Genomic DNA, 17,788 nt, shown 5'->3' on the forward strand with positions numbered 1-17,788 from the left:
TATGACCAAGACAGGCAGTTTCAGTCTGAGGCAGAATAAAAGGCAGCCATAATTGAATCTTGGGTTAATATTATTGCAACGGTCCTCCAAAGATTCGAAAATGGTGTTACACCATCGTATTTTTCAAGTCGTTTCTAAATATGCTAGCTTGAGCCTTTTTTTTTAAAAAAAATACGAGGGAAAAGGTTTAAATTATTCACTAAAGGAGGCTAAACTCAAAATTGGTTAGCACTAGTATTGTTTCGGTCGGATACTTTTTTACACATAAAAAAGCATTGTGGTGGGCTGAGGTTTAACTTTTCCCCGGTGAAGGTTTGAAGTTCACCCTGATCCAGATATCTTATCGGGGAAAAAAAGCGGTCGGTATAGGCATTTTGACCATCATGCCGTTTGTCAAGAAATTATGGAACCTTAAACACCATGACATATTATGTGGTGTTGCGATAATGCTTTACTTCTCCCATATGTATTTGTATATACACTTTCTTTCTATACATGTTTTCTTCTCATTGGTTTCCTTTGAGTCCACTCGTTCTCTTTGTTGTTATTCGTCATAAATGTGGAGTCTCACTGCTGGAGAGCAAGCAAAGAGCCCTACACCGGGAATCACAACTGACGTCACCAGCACAATTCGAAATTGAGCTCACTTAGTCGCAAAATGATCGAAATTTTGCTGGACTGTAATCCCTTTGTACATTAGAAACGTGAATGGAATTTTGCTTGAAGATAAATTCTAGTTGACAAGAAAAAAAGCAGGGGTGTAGCGGAAGAGCAGCAGTCGTCTTGTTTTTTCAGAAAATCTAAATGTTTCGCAAATTTTTTTACTGCTATTTTTTGGTTCTTTGAAAATTGATTAAAAAGTTTAAGTTCTGAGTGCAGTATCATTTCTTGCTGGTTTACTGATGCATACATGTCTGATACAAAATAACAAAGGCACCCGCTATCGGTTTACGGCTTTAATCACACTTTTCTTTAAATTTAAGATAATGTAGTAAACTTAAATTGTAAAGAACTGTTTTACGCTATATTACATGTCATCCGAGTAGAAGGCCGGTTACATGTCTCTCGACCCTCCCCTCTTCTTAGTTACATAGGAATGTACTACGATATTTCTCAAAGGTGTCCATTTTACCAAGACTTTTGTGAATTAAAATTCTGCACAAAAGTAAAATATGTCACTCCTAAACAATTATTTCATTATTAAAAAAAATTGATGCAATACATAGATTTCTAATAGTACTACATTATGAATAATTTTAAGGTTAATGTAATTCTGAATATGTTGAGTAAAACAAAAACGGATACCGGGCATTGGACACCCAATGAAATTGGCAGGGTTCGTGTAATAACTGGGCAATGAAAATCTGGACAAGTACACACATTACATGTCTAGTCTAGTGTCTATTCCAAAAGGAATAAATGAAAGGTATTGATACATTTATTAAAAGGTACACAAAATTATTATATTACTTTAATACATTTTAAACATGTTTCTCTCAAAATAGATATAAATGTACTAAATAACATTTTGCACATTTCCAAAGTCTTTACACTCTCAAACACTTATAGTCTAAATTATTTGTAAAAATCTTTTTAAAAACTAAAATACGTTAGACAGACTATTATTTTCATTAAAATAATATTTTAAAATACCCCATATTTAAAATCTGTGAAGTAAATAAATAATTTAATATTTTAACTTTATTTTTGATTTGTATGATGAAAATATATGACGTCAGTGCTAGAAAACCACCCACCGAAGTTGTGCAGGAAGAGAACCATGAGTTTGAAGAAATTAAAATGGAAGATTTTTTTTCCAAGTACAAAGGTTTTGTATTTAAACAGAAAATAACAATTTTAAAAATAAGAAAATTGTGGGAGCAAAACTTTAAAAGATCATCATACTTTCATAGGAAAAATTTAAAACATAATTTTTTTGTAATTTTTCCTTTTTAGATTTTTTTTTTGTGTCTCAGTATCACTCTTTTGAATGCCGGAAAAATTTTATTGTTTGGTATTAATAAGTTTTAAGCACATGTCTTTTAAATTAAGTGAATGAAAAAAAAATCGAAATACATTTTAGTCAATTTTAATGTCCATAAATGAAATTCAGTAGAAAGATTCCTGCAAAGCAAATTAATTTTTCTCCAGAAAGAAATGCTGTTAAACAAGAATTTTTTTAATTACAAATTTGCCAACGCAATTCAAAAGTTAAAAACTTTTTCCTAGCAAAACTTTTATCTTGAATGTTAATACAATTCTTTGTACATTTTACAACCGCAAAATAAAGCTAAAATTTGACAAGTCAGTATTTTGTGTAGGAAGTGAAATACAAAATATGCACCCCTGAAAAACCACATAACTTTGTAATTTTGTGAATCAGGTTATATTATTTTTGCACTACCAGATAATATTATAGCTCTTTCATTTTTATATTATATAATTACAAAAGAAGGCACAAACATAAAAAAAATCAAATTGTACACAGTTTCTGAGGTGAAAACTCAAAGTATTTGAAAAGGTTACAAATAATAATACACTGAAACCTTCAGGAAAGACCACGTCTATATACGATCGCTTTTCGGAGGTAAATTTTTCCCCCCAGAATTTGTGTTGAAGAAAACCTTTAGGAGAGACCATTAAAACCTCTCCCAGTGGCCAGGTAAACCCCTGCACGAAATGCGGAAAAGGTCAAATACGGAAACACGAAAAAATATTAAAACAAAAAATTTAACAAAACAAATAAGTAGATTAAAATATATTCAAAATATTTAGAGAGCTCTTTTTGACGATGCAACCTCACGTTGCAGTCAGAGTGTACTAAAGATGATGCTATCAATGATTTACTTCCAGTGTTGAAATTTATATTAGAAACAAAAAATTACTTTAGAAAAATCAAACAAACCTCTTCACATTTTTTAAAGTTAACTAATTTTTATCATATAAAATTAAATGCAAACTTTAACAAAAAATATCATTATTTATTTTAAATAGCGGTATCATTTATAATTTGTTAATTTTTTTTAAACACATAATTATATCAATTGAGATCATTTTTATTATCACACCAAGAAAATGACACTGACTAAAATTAAAAGCATTTGCAATAAAAAATCATATACCTCTGAAATTTTGAAATCAATGGAGGTAATTTCTAAGTTCGACCAACCTTCTTTAATGACAATTTTACAGTGGAGAGGAGAGTGGTCGCTCCAGAGAGGTTTTACTCTAATAATAATAAATTTAAATCACAATTTATCATACTTAAACAAGTTTTATAACTTAAAAAACATAGAAAAATATTCCTCCCCTTTGTACATCATTATATATTGAATATAAGATTTCCATCTACAGATATAAAATTTATTTTGTACTGTTAAGATAATTTAAAATATAAGATTAAAAGTTTTAAGAACTCTAATGAAATGAGAACTATGTAAGTTCAGTCTTTCTTGCACTTTCCTGTTGAAGAATTTCTTCAAATATGTCTATTAAAGGTATTGCTTCATCTGATGCATTCAGAAGTAATGGTAAATAAGTACTCATAGTTTCACCGTAATATTTCAATATCGAGCAGCACAAGTCACTCATCAGAGGTGGTCCTTTAATTTTACTTTTAGAAATTTTGTCATGATCAGATGCTATTGTATATAGTTTACTGATATGTGGTAAAGCTAAAGCTTTATGTAAAGAATACTCAACAAGGCTTTGACTTGCTTCAAAAAGTTTGCTTTGCAACGTTTTAGCATATCTTTCAGTGCTCATGTCATTAGAATTTAATCTTTTAGTCAATTTGTTCAAAATATTTTGTTCTTTCATAGAAGAATTAAGGAAGATCAAAGGTAGTATAGAAGTTAATGCAGATAAGCCCATAGCATGAGCAACAGTCAAAGACCCACAACAAGAAATTAATTGAAATTCAGTTTCTTTATAAGGTTGAGTAAGTTTCTTCAAAATGTAATTGTATACTTGTGAAGAAATTGCTTGATTTTTAATGAATATATCATGAAGGATTTCGGCTGAAGTATCTTGAAGAGAAAGAACATCCTCTTGTTGATAATCTTCAAAATTGAGATTTTCTATGGCACAAGCTATGATGAAATCTAAAATTTTGTGAAGATGATCGTTTTGGAAATACAAATTAGGATTTAAGTATAAGGAATGTATGACAAGAAGAATTTTTTTTAAATGAGCAGGTTTATACTTGAGTAAAAAAGCGTCATTACATAAATCATGAATGAAAACTGGTAAGATAGGGAGAATGCCGAGATTCCTTTTCAAGTCAGATAACACCAATGAAAAGAATTCAGAGTTATTAACAAAGACAGCTTTCATGGTGAGTTTAAAATAATCCTTCAGAGAATGGTCAGCTTCAACATCTTTTAAATCAGTGAATTCTGGACAGTTTAAGCATTTACCATAGTAAAATGTTTTTTCTGCTTCTTTAACTTGAAATGTCTTTTCTACGTAAGCACTTAATTCAACATTACTTCCCGTTTTATCAATAAAATTTGAATGCTTTTTTAAAAGATAAAGGTCACTCGCTTTATGTATATCAGATGCAAGAAGTGTGCCACGGTGAGAATGTCTTTGAAATAATGCTGCATGTACACACATATCTTTTAATAGACTGTAACAATTGCTCGAAATATCGAAGTATTGTTCCACAGAAGATGCACAGGTTGATAATTTTTCTTCTTTTCTGACAGATCTTTTTCTGCCTTGTAAGCTGTTTCTTAGAGCTTGGCCAGATTTATATGAAGTTTGGCGAGCTCTTTTGACATCCTTCTTCTAAAAAGAATTAAAAAACAAATTAACAATATAAATTATTATTAAATAGAAATACACAGAGTAATTCAGTACAGTGGTTGAAAACTTGGAGGGGAGGTAGAACACATTATAAGGATCGAGAATTGCATAACATCCCATAACCGAAAATGTCAACTCCCACGGCAGAATCGTGGCGACACGGCGAGATTGTCACAGAATGTTACACATGAATGTCTTGCAGAAAGATTTTTCTTTTGGAAAGTAAAGTTTTTTTTCTTACTGGAGAAAATTTCGAAAGATTTTATCTTTTCTTCAGAAATATATTGAAAAAATACCTTTCTCGCCCATCCATGTGGATAAAAATGCTTTTTCTACTCTCATTTGAGAACAATGCAAAATAAAGATTAATGGAATAAAAAATTTGGTTTTCTTTTCTGCAGAAAAATTCTAATTTTTATTACAACATTTGAATCGCGAAATGAAAACGAGCATTCAATAACCCTTTTTTGAAGAGTCTGATTTACTGCTACGGATTTCACGATTTTTTAAAGAGATGATTACTTACAAAATGCGATAAAGAAAAATAGTGTGTTTTCCCCCTAAAAAATGCGAGAATATAGCCCATAATATTAGAATTAAAAAATATTATATATTTTATTAAAAAATTATTTTATTTGATACGAAAATATGATCCTTTCTTTACTTTAATTTAGTAACATGTATAGTTGTTACTTTTAAAAGTATCTTGCAGAAAGATATTAGTATTAGAGAGGCATGTCACAGAAAGCCCAAAAAAATTCTGCCACAGGGATGTCAACCCACAATTGTTAATGACAGGTTGTTTAAACATATTTTCACTAGTACTTTTTATCTAGATTATCATGATTTTATGTTTTGTAAAAAATTAAATTTATATGGGTCCAGATCAAGTTTTTTTATTGAATTGGGAACTAACTAGCAGAGATCAGCAATTTAATGCTAAATCATTAAATTACAACAAATCTAGTACTTTTGGGCCCATTTGAATGCAATTTTTGACAATAATTATTATTAAACATAAAAGTTACATAAAATTAAAAAAATTTAAATAAAAGAAATTACTAGTCTAAACAGGTACAGATACCAGTCTATAAGAAGGAAGGGCCCATAAAGATACACATTGACACTTCTGGCTAATGGGTTCCTACACAATCCTCAATTTTTATCATCGACCTCATTTCCAAGATTGAAATAACTGTACTGCATCACCCTGAATAGCTAGATATATGTAATTATAAAACAAGCATAGCTGTAATTCGATATGCCTTATATACATAAATGCCGCTCGGGGAATATTTGTCACATTTTACAAGTTTTATTTTTAGTACTATTTATCAATAAAATAAAAAAGGGATATAAAGATATCTCACAAACAATATTTTTTGAAAAAAAAAAAGCTATTCTAGAAAATTCCATATCATTTATTGAAAACTTAGTAAAGGGAAATGAGGAAATTGATCTTATTCTTAAGCATGTAAAAAAGGTTGAGAAAAAAATTAGATTCGAAGATCTTCATGTGATAGATTTATCACATGTTTTTAATCCTCCAGTTCCATTTCTGACAAATGTACTAAATTTAAAGAGTTGTATGATAGTATATGTATAGTAAAAGTTTTATAAAAATTAAAACACTTTTAAAAAGAATCAGTAGGGTGACCCAGTCACGATCACTCTGTTTCTGGGGTAAATAATGATCACCTAAGTTTTATTTAAATTTTTTTTTTTTTTTTTTTAAATTTGAGACATGGACAAGAATGCTTATACACTTTACTAAAGTATAACTACNCATTACATATTTCTATTAATATAAAAAGTTTCAGAGCTTTTTATTCACTTTACTTTTTCGGGATTTTATGAACTGAAAAATGACAGTTTTCGTGAGAATGACCCATATACGTAGTATATTTGGCACCTATTAAAACTGCATCAATACTTGGAAGCTTTAAAATGAATACTGTAGAAAGAGGATTTTTGTGGCTTCTCTAAAGGAATAAAAGCCCAAGAAAATTACATGATTTTCGCAAACTTTGACTATCCTGAATTGGCGTCAAGAAACAGCATCATGTCAAATGATATTGAATACAGTTACTCTGTATTCTAATGGGATTAACTACTAAAAACTGTTAAACTAAATCTAATAACATAAAGCCACCAGAAAGAACAAAAGTGTAGAAAAAATGATTTTGTAGTGTTGTTCAGTACTAATATATCAATTGTTTACTTTTTTCAACACATAAAAAAGAACAAGTATTCAGCTTAATAAAAAGCAATGCAAATTTTCTTTTTATACATTATCTTCAAAATAATTAGTGATCAGCGCTCTTTGGTTAATATGTTCACAAATGGTAATGAACTTAATTTAAAAAGTCAGGTTTCACCAAAAGAAGGTTGATCATTTAGGGTCCTATAGCTGAAAAAATTGAGAACCACATTAAACATAATAAAATCATGCATTAAACAAGCGAATAAAATTATGCATAAGACAACACAAAAAGGTAATAAAATGATAGACTACAATCACAAAATTTAGATGGAGTCACTTATGAAGGATATAAAATACTTATGCTCCTTTAATTTGTTTTTATAATGAAAGTTGACATAACTTTTTTATTCCAATACACAATCAAAATAAAATAAATGAAGAAATAAAACTGCATAGTTCTACATTGCCATAACTTTCAAATAAAACCATTTTTTATCCAATCATTTTGAAAATTCATAGAGCCTGTGGAAGGTAATAATTACCGAAATGCACCATAGAAAATAATAATTAAAGAAAAGAATCTATTGAATAAATATAGCGCACATATTTCTATTATAAATTTTTAAAAACACAGTTTGACAGGCATCATTTTATAGATCTAAAGTTACTAATTGAAGACAAATATAGAAAAATTTATACCTGGGAATTTTTGCCCATAATGAAGGCTCCCAAAATTTCGAAAGTTATCTGGGATATATTAGCTAAATTTTATTTTTATCAGAAATATTAAAATTGAATTCTCTTCATTTGTAATAAGTTCCAAATTCAAACAAAGCTAACGGAGTACATTTCAATGTCTTAACTCTCAGAAAGTACAAGCTTGTAACTTACATCTAAATTATAAGTTAAGTAATATGTGCAGATCTCGTTTTTCGAGGAAATAGGTAGTTAGAACCTATCTAGAAAATTGCTGAAAGTTGTAAACAAACATTTCACTCTGACAGATATGACTATTAAATGTGTCTTTCTGTTTATTGATTATACATAAATTGTGTATTATTTACTGATATCAAGCAATGCATGTGTTTAGTATAAAATGAAACATCAAAAGCATGCAAATATCATTTTGATTAAGAAATTTCAAAGTTAGGCTCTAGATTAACTTCAGATTCTATGTTTGTAATTTAAAGTCTTCATTCAGTAATATATTTGTACACCGTGTGAATCGAATGTTGCTACGCAGATTAACATGGCAGTTCTACACAGAGCTCTTTTAACATGGTTTTTAGTTGCAATATTTTTAATTTTGTTAACATTAAGACTTGATGAAGAAACTGATTGGGACTGGTTTTTGATATTTATACCGATATGGATCTTCGACTTTAAACTCTTTATTTTCGTAACTTTGCGAATTGCCACGCATTGTAGAAATGGACATGATCGCTCATATGTTACAATGCGACGAAAATGTTGGTATTTAATTTGTGTTATTCTGAAAGTTGCATTTCAGATAATGCTATGCGTTCGACTGCAATATAACAATCTGATGAACTGGTTCTACATTATGATGCCCTTGTGGGTTTTGCTTGTTGGAATGAGTATTGAAGTACTATCGCATATGCTTTCTCCTAGAAACTTATAACAAAAAAATTGTGTTACGAAGATCTTATTTATTAATTTCTACAGCTGTTATAACAATATGAAATTATGCATATGTTTATTTCAAAAATGTAAAATTTGCAAATTAAGCTCGAATGCTTATTTTTGTAGAGGATAAATTTTTTAATTCATTGAATTAATTCAAACCCAATTTATTAGTCATATCTTTGTTGTTCCTAAGTTTCCATTATTATGTTTTCATTTATTTTGTATCAATAAATTACCTCTATATTTTAAAAAGTTTAACATACATCATTATTTTTAATAAATATAAAAACCATGAAATCTATTTATATGAATAACAATATACAGAACTACTTTAATGACCAAGAATGTTGTCCTCGTTAAAAATGTTACACTATATAAGATTTTAAAACAACATAGTATATTCATTTAATATTATAAACATATATAACAAAATTACAATGAAAAACTTCATAGATTTAAATCCATTCAGTGTTATTCTTGTTGCTTGACCTTGTTACTCGTGTCATAAGTTGTATATGTCGTAGGCTAAATTGAAAATCTGGCTTTTAACCTGCAAACTACTGATATAATTTATTGGACTTATTTTTGTAGTGAGCTCTGTGGGCACATTTCAAAGTGATGTGGGTCAAGCCAAATTTTCAAATTAGTTCACAACATATACTTGTTTGGATCACAGCTTGTTGTTTAAAAAAAGTGCATTTACAATCAGTTATATAGAACTCATTGTTAAAACATCTGCTTACAACATTATGCAAGTATTAGTTTGTGTTCTCTCTTTTGATCTCATCCCATTCATGTACCCCCTAAGAAGTTGTTAGTTCTTCCTACAACATGGATTTTCATAGTGAAAGGGTACTATAGTCATCCTACAAAATGTCATAATTGCATTGCTTTTTTTAAATTACATCTTTATATTTTCTTTACTAAGAATGATAAGTTTTCCAGTCCAAAACAAAAATGTTTCTCCAGCGGTTGATGGAGAGTGTCATAAAATATGAAGAAGTGCAGGACTCTTGAAGGGCAGAACAGTTCGAGAAATGCTCGCCATGCATTGCAACAAGTTCCCCATACAGAATGGAGTCAGTAAGTCCAATACAGTGTAAATGTGCCTGTATAGAGTTGCCCAGTCAGTAGCCTGAAACACAAAACCCTGATGGTCCCAAGGAGGTTTCTTGGGACACAGGGTGTTAAACGATTCTCTCAAGAAGCAGTAAGCGCTCGTCCCTGGTTTAAAAAAAGAAAAGGCATTTAAATTCATACTTGTTTTTGAATAGGCTCATAATGTTTGCTAGTCTTGAAGATGCTTTTATTTTATTTTCTTCAATAAAAATAACATATACTCCATAATTAAAGGAAATTTCAATGAACAATGTTTAAATCTACGTGATCGCATTATTTTCACAGCTTTTGATACACTTCATTAGTTAGGATTACATAGAGTTGTCCAGTCAGTAGCCTGAAACACAAAACCCTGATTGTTCCAAGGAGGTTTCTTGGGACACAGAACGTTAAACGATTCTCTCAATAAGCAGTAAGAGCTCGCCCCTGGTTTAAAAAAAAGAAAAGGCATTTAAATTCATACTTGTTTTTGAATAGGCCCATAATGTTGGCTAGTCTTGGAGATGTTTTTATTTTATTTTCTTCAATAAAAATAACATATACTCCATAATTAATGGAAATTTCAATGAACAATGTTTAAATCTACGTGGTCGCATTATTTTCACAGCTTTTGATACACTTGATTAGTTAGGATTACACAGTGTATTCGTGTGGTTTTGTTTATCGGTTTTTCAGTAATTACTAAAACATATTTTCACTTGGTTTTAAAAATCTCTGTGTCTTAATACAGTCTTTCATTCAACCACATCCCACATGGATTTATGATTTTAGTCAGTTAATGCTTTGGATTTTCATTGTTTTTTAATGCTACATTATCATATATGGGAAATTTCGAAAGCACATTTGAGGAATTACTTTTTGATGTACTCAATTTGTGATGATTTTATTGACCACATGGTTTTGATCATTTGCATTTTCCGCAGTTTGGGATTTCCACATAGTTTTTAAATTTTTATTTTCATTTTTAATATAATTCCTATTCGTACTTTTAGATAATCACTTTATGACCTGCTTTACTTGTGACAATCTGCAAATTTTGATTTTTTTTGTGCATGATTTTTGGTGATAATTATGTTTTTAAAGCAAGATACAATTTAAGAAATTTTTTTTTTGGCAGTGTTGTGATTTCATAGAATTCGTTTCCGTGATAAAATTTTTTTTTCTTCCATATCATACAAATTCAAACAAAAATTATCGAACCATACCATATTGAACAAAAATTGAAAGTTGGGTAAAAATCATAAAAAACTGGAGGACTCTCATCCCTTTATATTTTTTAACAGGTAAAAAGTGCAAAAAAAAAAATATTTTCTTTTTGAAAAAGGAAAGTTCTTTTGTCACTATTTTGTTAAAAAGTGTCACTTTTAACAAATACCCTTCTCTTCTGGTAAATGGACGTCCAAAAAATGGGACCTTGTACTGTATCTCACTTCTCTTGTGCCACCAAAACACTTGTCACATGCCACCTAGTGTCATAGTTTCGCCTTCTCTGATCCAGACCATTTCATAATCAGAACCAAAATAACCATAGATCTTACCCGCCAACAATGACTCCTTNCAGGACGGTTTTTACCATGGTTTTTTCCACCTGCGGCAAAATCTTGCCAACCCTGCCCGCCAATGATGACTCCTTGCACTGGGTTTTTATTTCTCTTAATATTTTTAATTAATTAATGTAATTCGCATGTGCCACCAAATAACTGTCACACACCTTTCTAGTGACATACTTGCATTAGGTTTACTACACATGTTAAAAAATTAAATGACAAAAAAAAAAAGTAAGATAAGAATATTTTCAAATTGATTGATTTTTTTTCAGAGGAAAAAAATAATAAAAATTAAAACCAATACCTTTTTTTTAAGCTACTAATTTTTATCCGAAATGCATATTCTCTCAATAACAATTTTTGTGGATTTTTTTTAAGTAAATTTATTATATGTTTGTAAAAAATTTAGAAATATAATAAACTCCTTCATTGACATACGTTTTATTTTTTACGAATAATGCTTTATAAATAAATTTAGTAAACTGTAAAATTTCTCAAAACATTTTTAATAATTCCTTGCTATAAGAAATTTTTGGCAAAATCTTGGAGGAAAAGGAAAGAAAAACAAAAAAAACGTTGGCATGTACATTAATCTGGATATCTAGTGATTTGCATAACCTAAAGTGTCAGAGAAATTATACTGTTAAGTGTTCTTCTAACTATTGAATTTAAGAAAATATTATGAAAAAATGATTTTGGAAATTTTAGCACAAAAAATAAGAAAAGTCAGGGAATGCTGTACACTCTGGTTTACAAACAGTACTAAGAAGAAATTATAAAAGTAGATGGAAGTTACTTAAAACTTTTATACTTTATTTTGTTTCATAAAAAAAAAATTAATTGATTTAAACAGATGTATTTTTTAAAATAAATAAGTTGAAAATATATTATACAATGAATTATATATTTTATGTTGTGATTTTTTAAAAGTTTGTTCTCATTGGCAAAGAAAGTTTTATCCAACAAAATGATGGAAGGGGGATGTATGTAAATTTTTATATTCCAAAATAAACTTATAAAAAAAAAAAAAGGCAAGAGAAAAACTATAAAAGTGGATAATGAGTGGCATGATACTTTTAAATTAGCTGGTAGTTCAAACGAAATGTGGACTTTATAACATGAGGTCGGTATACCCTGACTACATAAAATTCAAGCAAATATTTACTTGTTTTTCATTAATATTGGAAAACTTATAATGGAAATATGAAACTGACTTATACCCAATTTTTTTTGTTATTAAAGTACAAATATTATTCAATATGGTCAATTAAAGGTTAAAAATACATAAAGTTTTTATAATATTGGGCTTTAACTTCAGCGATGTCATGAAATTAGCACACTTTTGTTCTTCTAGCTTTAAAATTACATTACGATTAATACCTTTAAAATTTTTAATTTCCACTCTAAACTTATCGCGTTACACTGATTATGAGCAGCCATTTTTGCTAAATAACACGTGGATAATCTCTAGGATATTAACAGATGAAGCAACATCTTTTCAAATTGAAGAATTGTCAGTAAGTGAGACCGCCTTTTTCAAGTACGCACCAATAACACCAGTAGAAGCTTCTCCAGGTATAAAAATTTACTTTCAGATAAGAGACACTCGGTTACATTTCAAAATATCAAAAAAAATTTAATAATCCAATGCAATTCTGATATTTAGTAATATTATGAGATGGAAGATGGATTAAAGTTTCTATACAAAATGAAAATGTTTTGAAGTCAATATATTTTCCTTTTTTTTGTTATTTTAGGATATAAACCATATTTTTCAAACTTTAATGAATGTAGAACAAGTATTGCATTGCTTTATATTTTTTGAAATGACTCATAATAATTTTAAAGAGGAAAACATTGTTTTAGTTCAATATTTTTACTTTATTTAAGTCATGTCATAAGTCATTTTTAGCGCAATATTCGCATTTTTAAGGGCATTAATTGGGATTTTTAGGTCATCAAAATCTGGGCTCTATTTATGATTATACAGGAAACTACAATTTCTAAATGAAGATGCAATATACTCTTCAAATTCTCAATAATGGTAAGTAACCCATATATCACATCTCCATATATAGATCTCTTAGGTTAAGAATAAATGGAATAATCACCCATTCTTAATTTATAGAGAACTTAAGATGTTACATGTTTTTGAGCAGTAACTTCAAAAGAAATAGTGGTTTGTTTAGTTTTATTGGAACTTTTGTAATTAATTGATTTGTTGTCAGTGGAAAAATGTTAGTTTTAAAAGTATTAAAATGTCTTACATCTGTTCTAAATAACATTGAATCTATGGAACAGTAATGGAGACTTTATATAGCAATCGTAGTGTTGCACTAATGGAGGATTAAAATAATATTAAGTATTATTAATACATATTATCAGATGATGTAAAAGGTAATTGTAAGTGGGTTATTCAATTAAAAGGGGAGTGAATTTATTCAATTTTAAATGATAAATTATTTTTTTTCAAAATTACACTTTTTAATGGTATCTAATGTATAGTATAATGTTTTGATCAATAATAGGATGATTATAATTAAAGCTGTCAGTGTTAGTGTCATAAAATATATATGTCGCTTAAAGTTCTATAAAAATAAATTTATACTAACGAAAAGTATAATATAGCTAGTACTATAATATTTTATTTCTTCCAAAAGTATAGTTTCCTTTTATTTCTTTCTTATTTCTTCCTAAGACAATTTTGATACCCATTTAATTTGTCAGTTAATCAAAATTTGATTTTCTCTCTATTAAGACTAGCATATTCCTTTTGAATGCTTTTAGACCTTTTTTATTTTATCCTCGAAACTTGATTAGTTATTTCAGTTTGGGAATTTTTTTAATATTTATAGCTTTCAAGGCTTCTATTTTTTCGATAAACTCAAATCAATCTTTTCCGTGCTCGTCGTAAGTAAAGCTGCTAGATTTTCATCAAGCTTTGTAAGGGTCTTTTACCAAGAAAATCCAAGTTCTATAACAAATCATAGTAAAAAGGTATCATTCAGAAAAACATGGCTATTAGAAGCTTAAGTACTAAAAACAATTTTCAGTGGTTATATATTTGAAAAAAATTCATTTAAGGTAGCTTTAGTTAAAATACTTATAACACCTTTTGGATGCAGTTTTTTTTAAAAAACTAATCAGGCTATTTTGGACACCAACTGTATCAGTAATAACAGGGTTCCCAATTAATTAAAAAAAAAAGAATACCCTGACTTTTCTAGGAAATTCAAACTATGTTATATCTATACCATATAATTATTCTTCGAAAAACTATCACTTTGTCATGTCAAATACTAGAATTTCAGACAAAAAAATAACATGAATGGATAACAAACATAAATGAAAGCATGGAATTTTTACAACAAATTATTGCAATAGAAGTTACTAACTCAAATCTCAATAATTGATTTCTGTTACTAACAATTCTAAGATTGGTTATTTTCCAGGCTCGGCAGTTGTACAAAAGGGCAACTTTCCCTGCGTATTAGAGTCAAAATAAAATTCGCTGACAATTCCAGTGTTTTCTTGACCCTTGGAAGCCATAAGTTAATAGAAGTTGATTTATAAGTAAATCAAAATAATATTTCTCATTGAATAATAGAATTGCAAATAAAATTTTTAGAAATAAAAATATCGAGATATTTAAACAAAAGTGAAAAATTTGGTCATATTTGGAAATATTTAGTAAAAAAAAAGAAAAAATGGTCACAGCTAATATTTAAATTAAGATTAATTTAGTTAAAATTATGGCAAAAAATAGACATTTCAGGTATAATTGTGGCTTAATACCAAAATAAATTTTAATTATTGATAAATGCTAAAGGTTTTAACGTTTAGCAACACATTTCTTAACTTTCTGATATTGAATTCAAACAAAATCAATCTATTAAAATAACTCGCCATAAAGCATTAAATTATTTCAGAACCAAAATTTGATTGCCTAAATAAAGTGACACATATTTCAATAATATCAAATTTAATATTCATTTCTTAACTAAAATTTAGTTTACACAGTACATTTTGAACTCAGACAAGTTAATTTGCGCACAAGTCTCTAAAGATAACAATCAAGAGTATATTCAATTGCATAGTTAAAATTTTGTAACAAATCAAAGGCCAGTAATATGAGTTTTAATTCCACAGCAATCAGAAGACCTACTGGCAAATTATACAATATCAAGATGTTAGCAATTGTCAATGGCGTGAATAATGAGACATAGAATAATGATGGAAATCACAAAAGATGTGTTAAAAAATACTATCTGTCATACATGATACAACCTATTTACAAAAAAATACATATGAATCAAATGATGTACGCAGATGAAGTTGCTCAGACTCTTATAAGAAAAAATAAAACATACTGGTTTAACACACCAGCTCAATCAACTACCCATAATAAATTTAAACCAGATCTTCCGAGATTAACACGTCCAAGCATTCCACATTCTTTAGTCTTGATGTGATGTAATAAAACAGCAATGGTACAAAATAAATTATTGCGGCCTTTAGGAAGTGAATAAATGTCTTCATATAATGCAACTTTGAAATGAGGAGGATTTACACAAGATTGATAGATGTAATAAGAGTCTTTGGAAAGAATCGGCTTTTCAGGCGTTTTCCTAAAATACTTGGACGAAAATGGTTTTCCCTCAGGAAAATGCGGCTGTAGCGGCAACTGTGCATCTAAGTAACAGCATAAAACGTGCATTATCAATGCAGAATCAGTCGGCATATCTTCACACCACGACTTATCATTAAAAGAACCGCCAGAATTCCATTTAAAATGACCCATGCAACCCCCCCGTGCCAGGGTTTTTAACCGTTTAACCAAGTATTCTTGATTCAAGTGTATGTCAAGATAAGGGAGAAGAGCAGAAAGAGTAGGTAAGTTCTGAGATTTTGACATAGCAAGTTGATTTAAAGTGAGTAAACTCACATTTCCAATTTGAAGCTCCGGCAAACTGATTTCAGTTAAGGTGTTGTTGATCTCATCAATTTCTTGCACGATTTTCACAAGTATGGTTTGGCAAATCCATTTCCGGATACGTTCACACCAAACCGTTAACACCCGATCCGATATTTTCAACTTATTCAACACGTTATCGCCGCAGTGAACTTCTGAAGAGCTGTCTTCTGTGGATTCAGCATTGGGTAACCGGTATGCTCTTTGGTACAAACATTTACCCAAGACAGACATTGGGCTGTTCTCAACCGAGGTCACTCCAGAATAAAAATGCTTAGAATCTTCATGTGACATCGATTTTTGTCTTTCTTCCTCTTGGACTTTTAAAAACTCACCCAACTGTTTTAGATTCTTTATAGGGTGGTCATAACTTGATTCAAGATCTGCTGTCTTATCTAATCTTCTTAAAGAAACTCTGTCTGGAGACTTTGGTGTAGAATAACTCAATGGTGATGACATGCGACGAAAACTCCAAGAAGAACTAGTGGTGTCAAGGCCGGTGTAACTAGGTGATGAACTATACCAGCTATTCATGGAGTAATTAGTAGGAGTTGCTGATAACAAAGATGGCGAGTAGTCAAATGAATCACGGAAAGAGGAGAATCTGATAGATTCAGGTTTAGAATCTGTAACATTTAATTCTGGTTGTTTCATCTCAAAACCAGGTTCATCCAGAGTAACACGAAAAAGTTTTTGTTGCATTGGGGATAATGCTAGTGGCTTAGTAACTACTGACCTTATGTAAAAAAAAACGGCTGCAAATCCATTAACAACAAACAATGCACAAATAACTGTCTCTACAGTCCATACAACAGATGAGTAGTAACCAAAGAAGCTGGCAAAAAGAGCACTTTTTAAATCAAGATATATAATGAATGTTAGAAGAAATGAGCAAGCTGCCCATGTTAAGGATGATTTGGACTGACTTATCAAACTTTTGCGCTTCAAAATATGCCTACATACTGGACTTTGCCAATGCGTTTTCCATTCCATTTTACGATCGTTGCAAAAAAGGCTATAGTACAAGAATTGGAGAATTTCAATGATATAACATGTCTTAAAATTGCGGTACAGACGCCACAAAACGAGTAAACAATAACATCTCAACATTTGTAAAACTTCACATGTAATTTCAAAAATCTGTCTCTGAACTGTTCTGTAACTTAATGATGCCATTTTGAGTAATAATAATAAAACAATCAATTATTTATCAAAGGAACATTTCTTTTTTTGCTTTAATTTAAGAAATGACAAAAGCACGAGGGTTCTAGCAGCAAGATAAACAATTTCATGGCAATTTCTGATACAGCCAGTTTCAAAATATTATGAGCAGCTTTGTCATTGGTCGATTTCTGAATGAGAAGTAAAGTTGAGTTGAGTATAGTTGAGTTAAATTTTGCATAAGTAAATTTTTAAGTCAATAAAATTTAAAATGTACTTTTTTATAAATTTTGAAAGCATTTTTTAGAAACTAAATAATATACTGCATCA

General features: G+C 29.4%; 2 protein-coding genes across 3 annotated transcripts; both read right to left on the minus strand.

The window, feature by feature from the left end:
* Positions 1–1,420: 1,420 nt before the first annotated feature.
* LOC107446937 (uncharacterized) lies at positions 1,421–9,992 on the minus strand. Of its 2 annotated transcripts, none has more exons than XM_043039203.2 (2): positions 7,904–9,992; positions 1,421–4,791 (listed from the first exon to the last, which is right to left on the minus strand). In XM_043039203.2, the coding sequence occupies exon 2, from the start codon at positions 4,615–4,617 to the stop codon at positions 3,433–3,435; it is 1,185 nt and encodes a 394-aa protein (XP_042895137.1). In that variant the 5' UTR covers positions 4,618–4,791; positions 7,904–9,992; the 3' UTR covers positions 1,421–3,432. The 2 variants fall into 2 exon arrangements, with proteins under 2 accessions (XP_042895137.1, XP_015917209.2); XM_016061723.4 differs by lacking the exon at positions 7,904–9,992 and adding an exon at positions 7,712–7,871.
* Positions 9,993–15,290: 5,298 nt separating this feature from the next.
* Positions 15,291–17,654, minus strand: LOC107446929 (transmembrane protein 209). Its single transcript, XM_016061713.3, has one exon. The coding sequence runs from the start codon at positions 17,471–17,473 to the stop codon at positions 15,713–15,715; it is 1,761 nt and encodes a 586-aa protein (XP_015917199.2). The 5' UTR covers positions 17,474–17,654; the 3' UTR covers positions 15,291–15,712.
* Positions 17,655–17,788: the final 134 nt, after the last annotated feature.

The sequence above is a fragment of the Parasteatoda tepidariorum genome, chromosome 5, assembly GCF_043381705.1.
Source record: "Parasteatoda tepidariorum isolate YZ-2023 chromosome 5, CAS_Ptep_4.0, whole genome shotgun sequence".
NCBI lineage: Eukaryota > Metazoa > Arthropoda > Arachnida > Araneae > Theridiidae > Parasteatoda > Parasteatoda tepidariorum.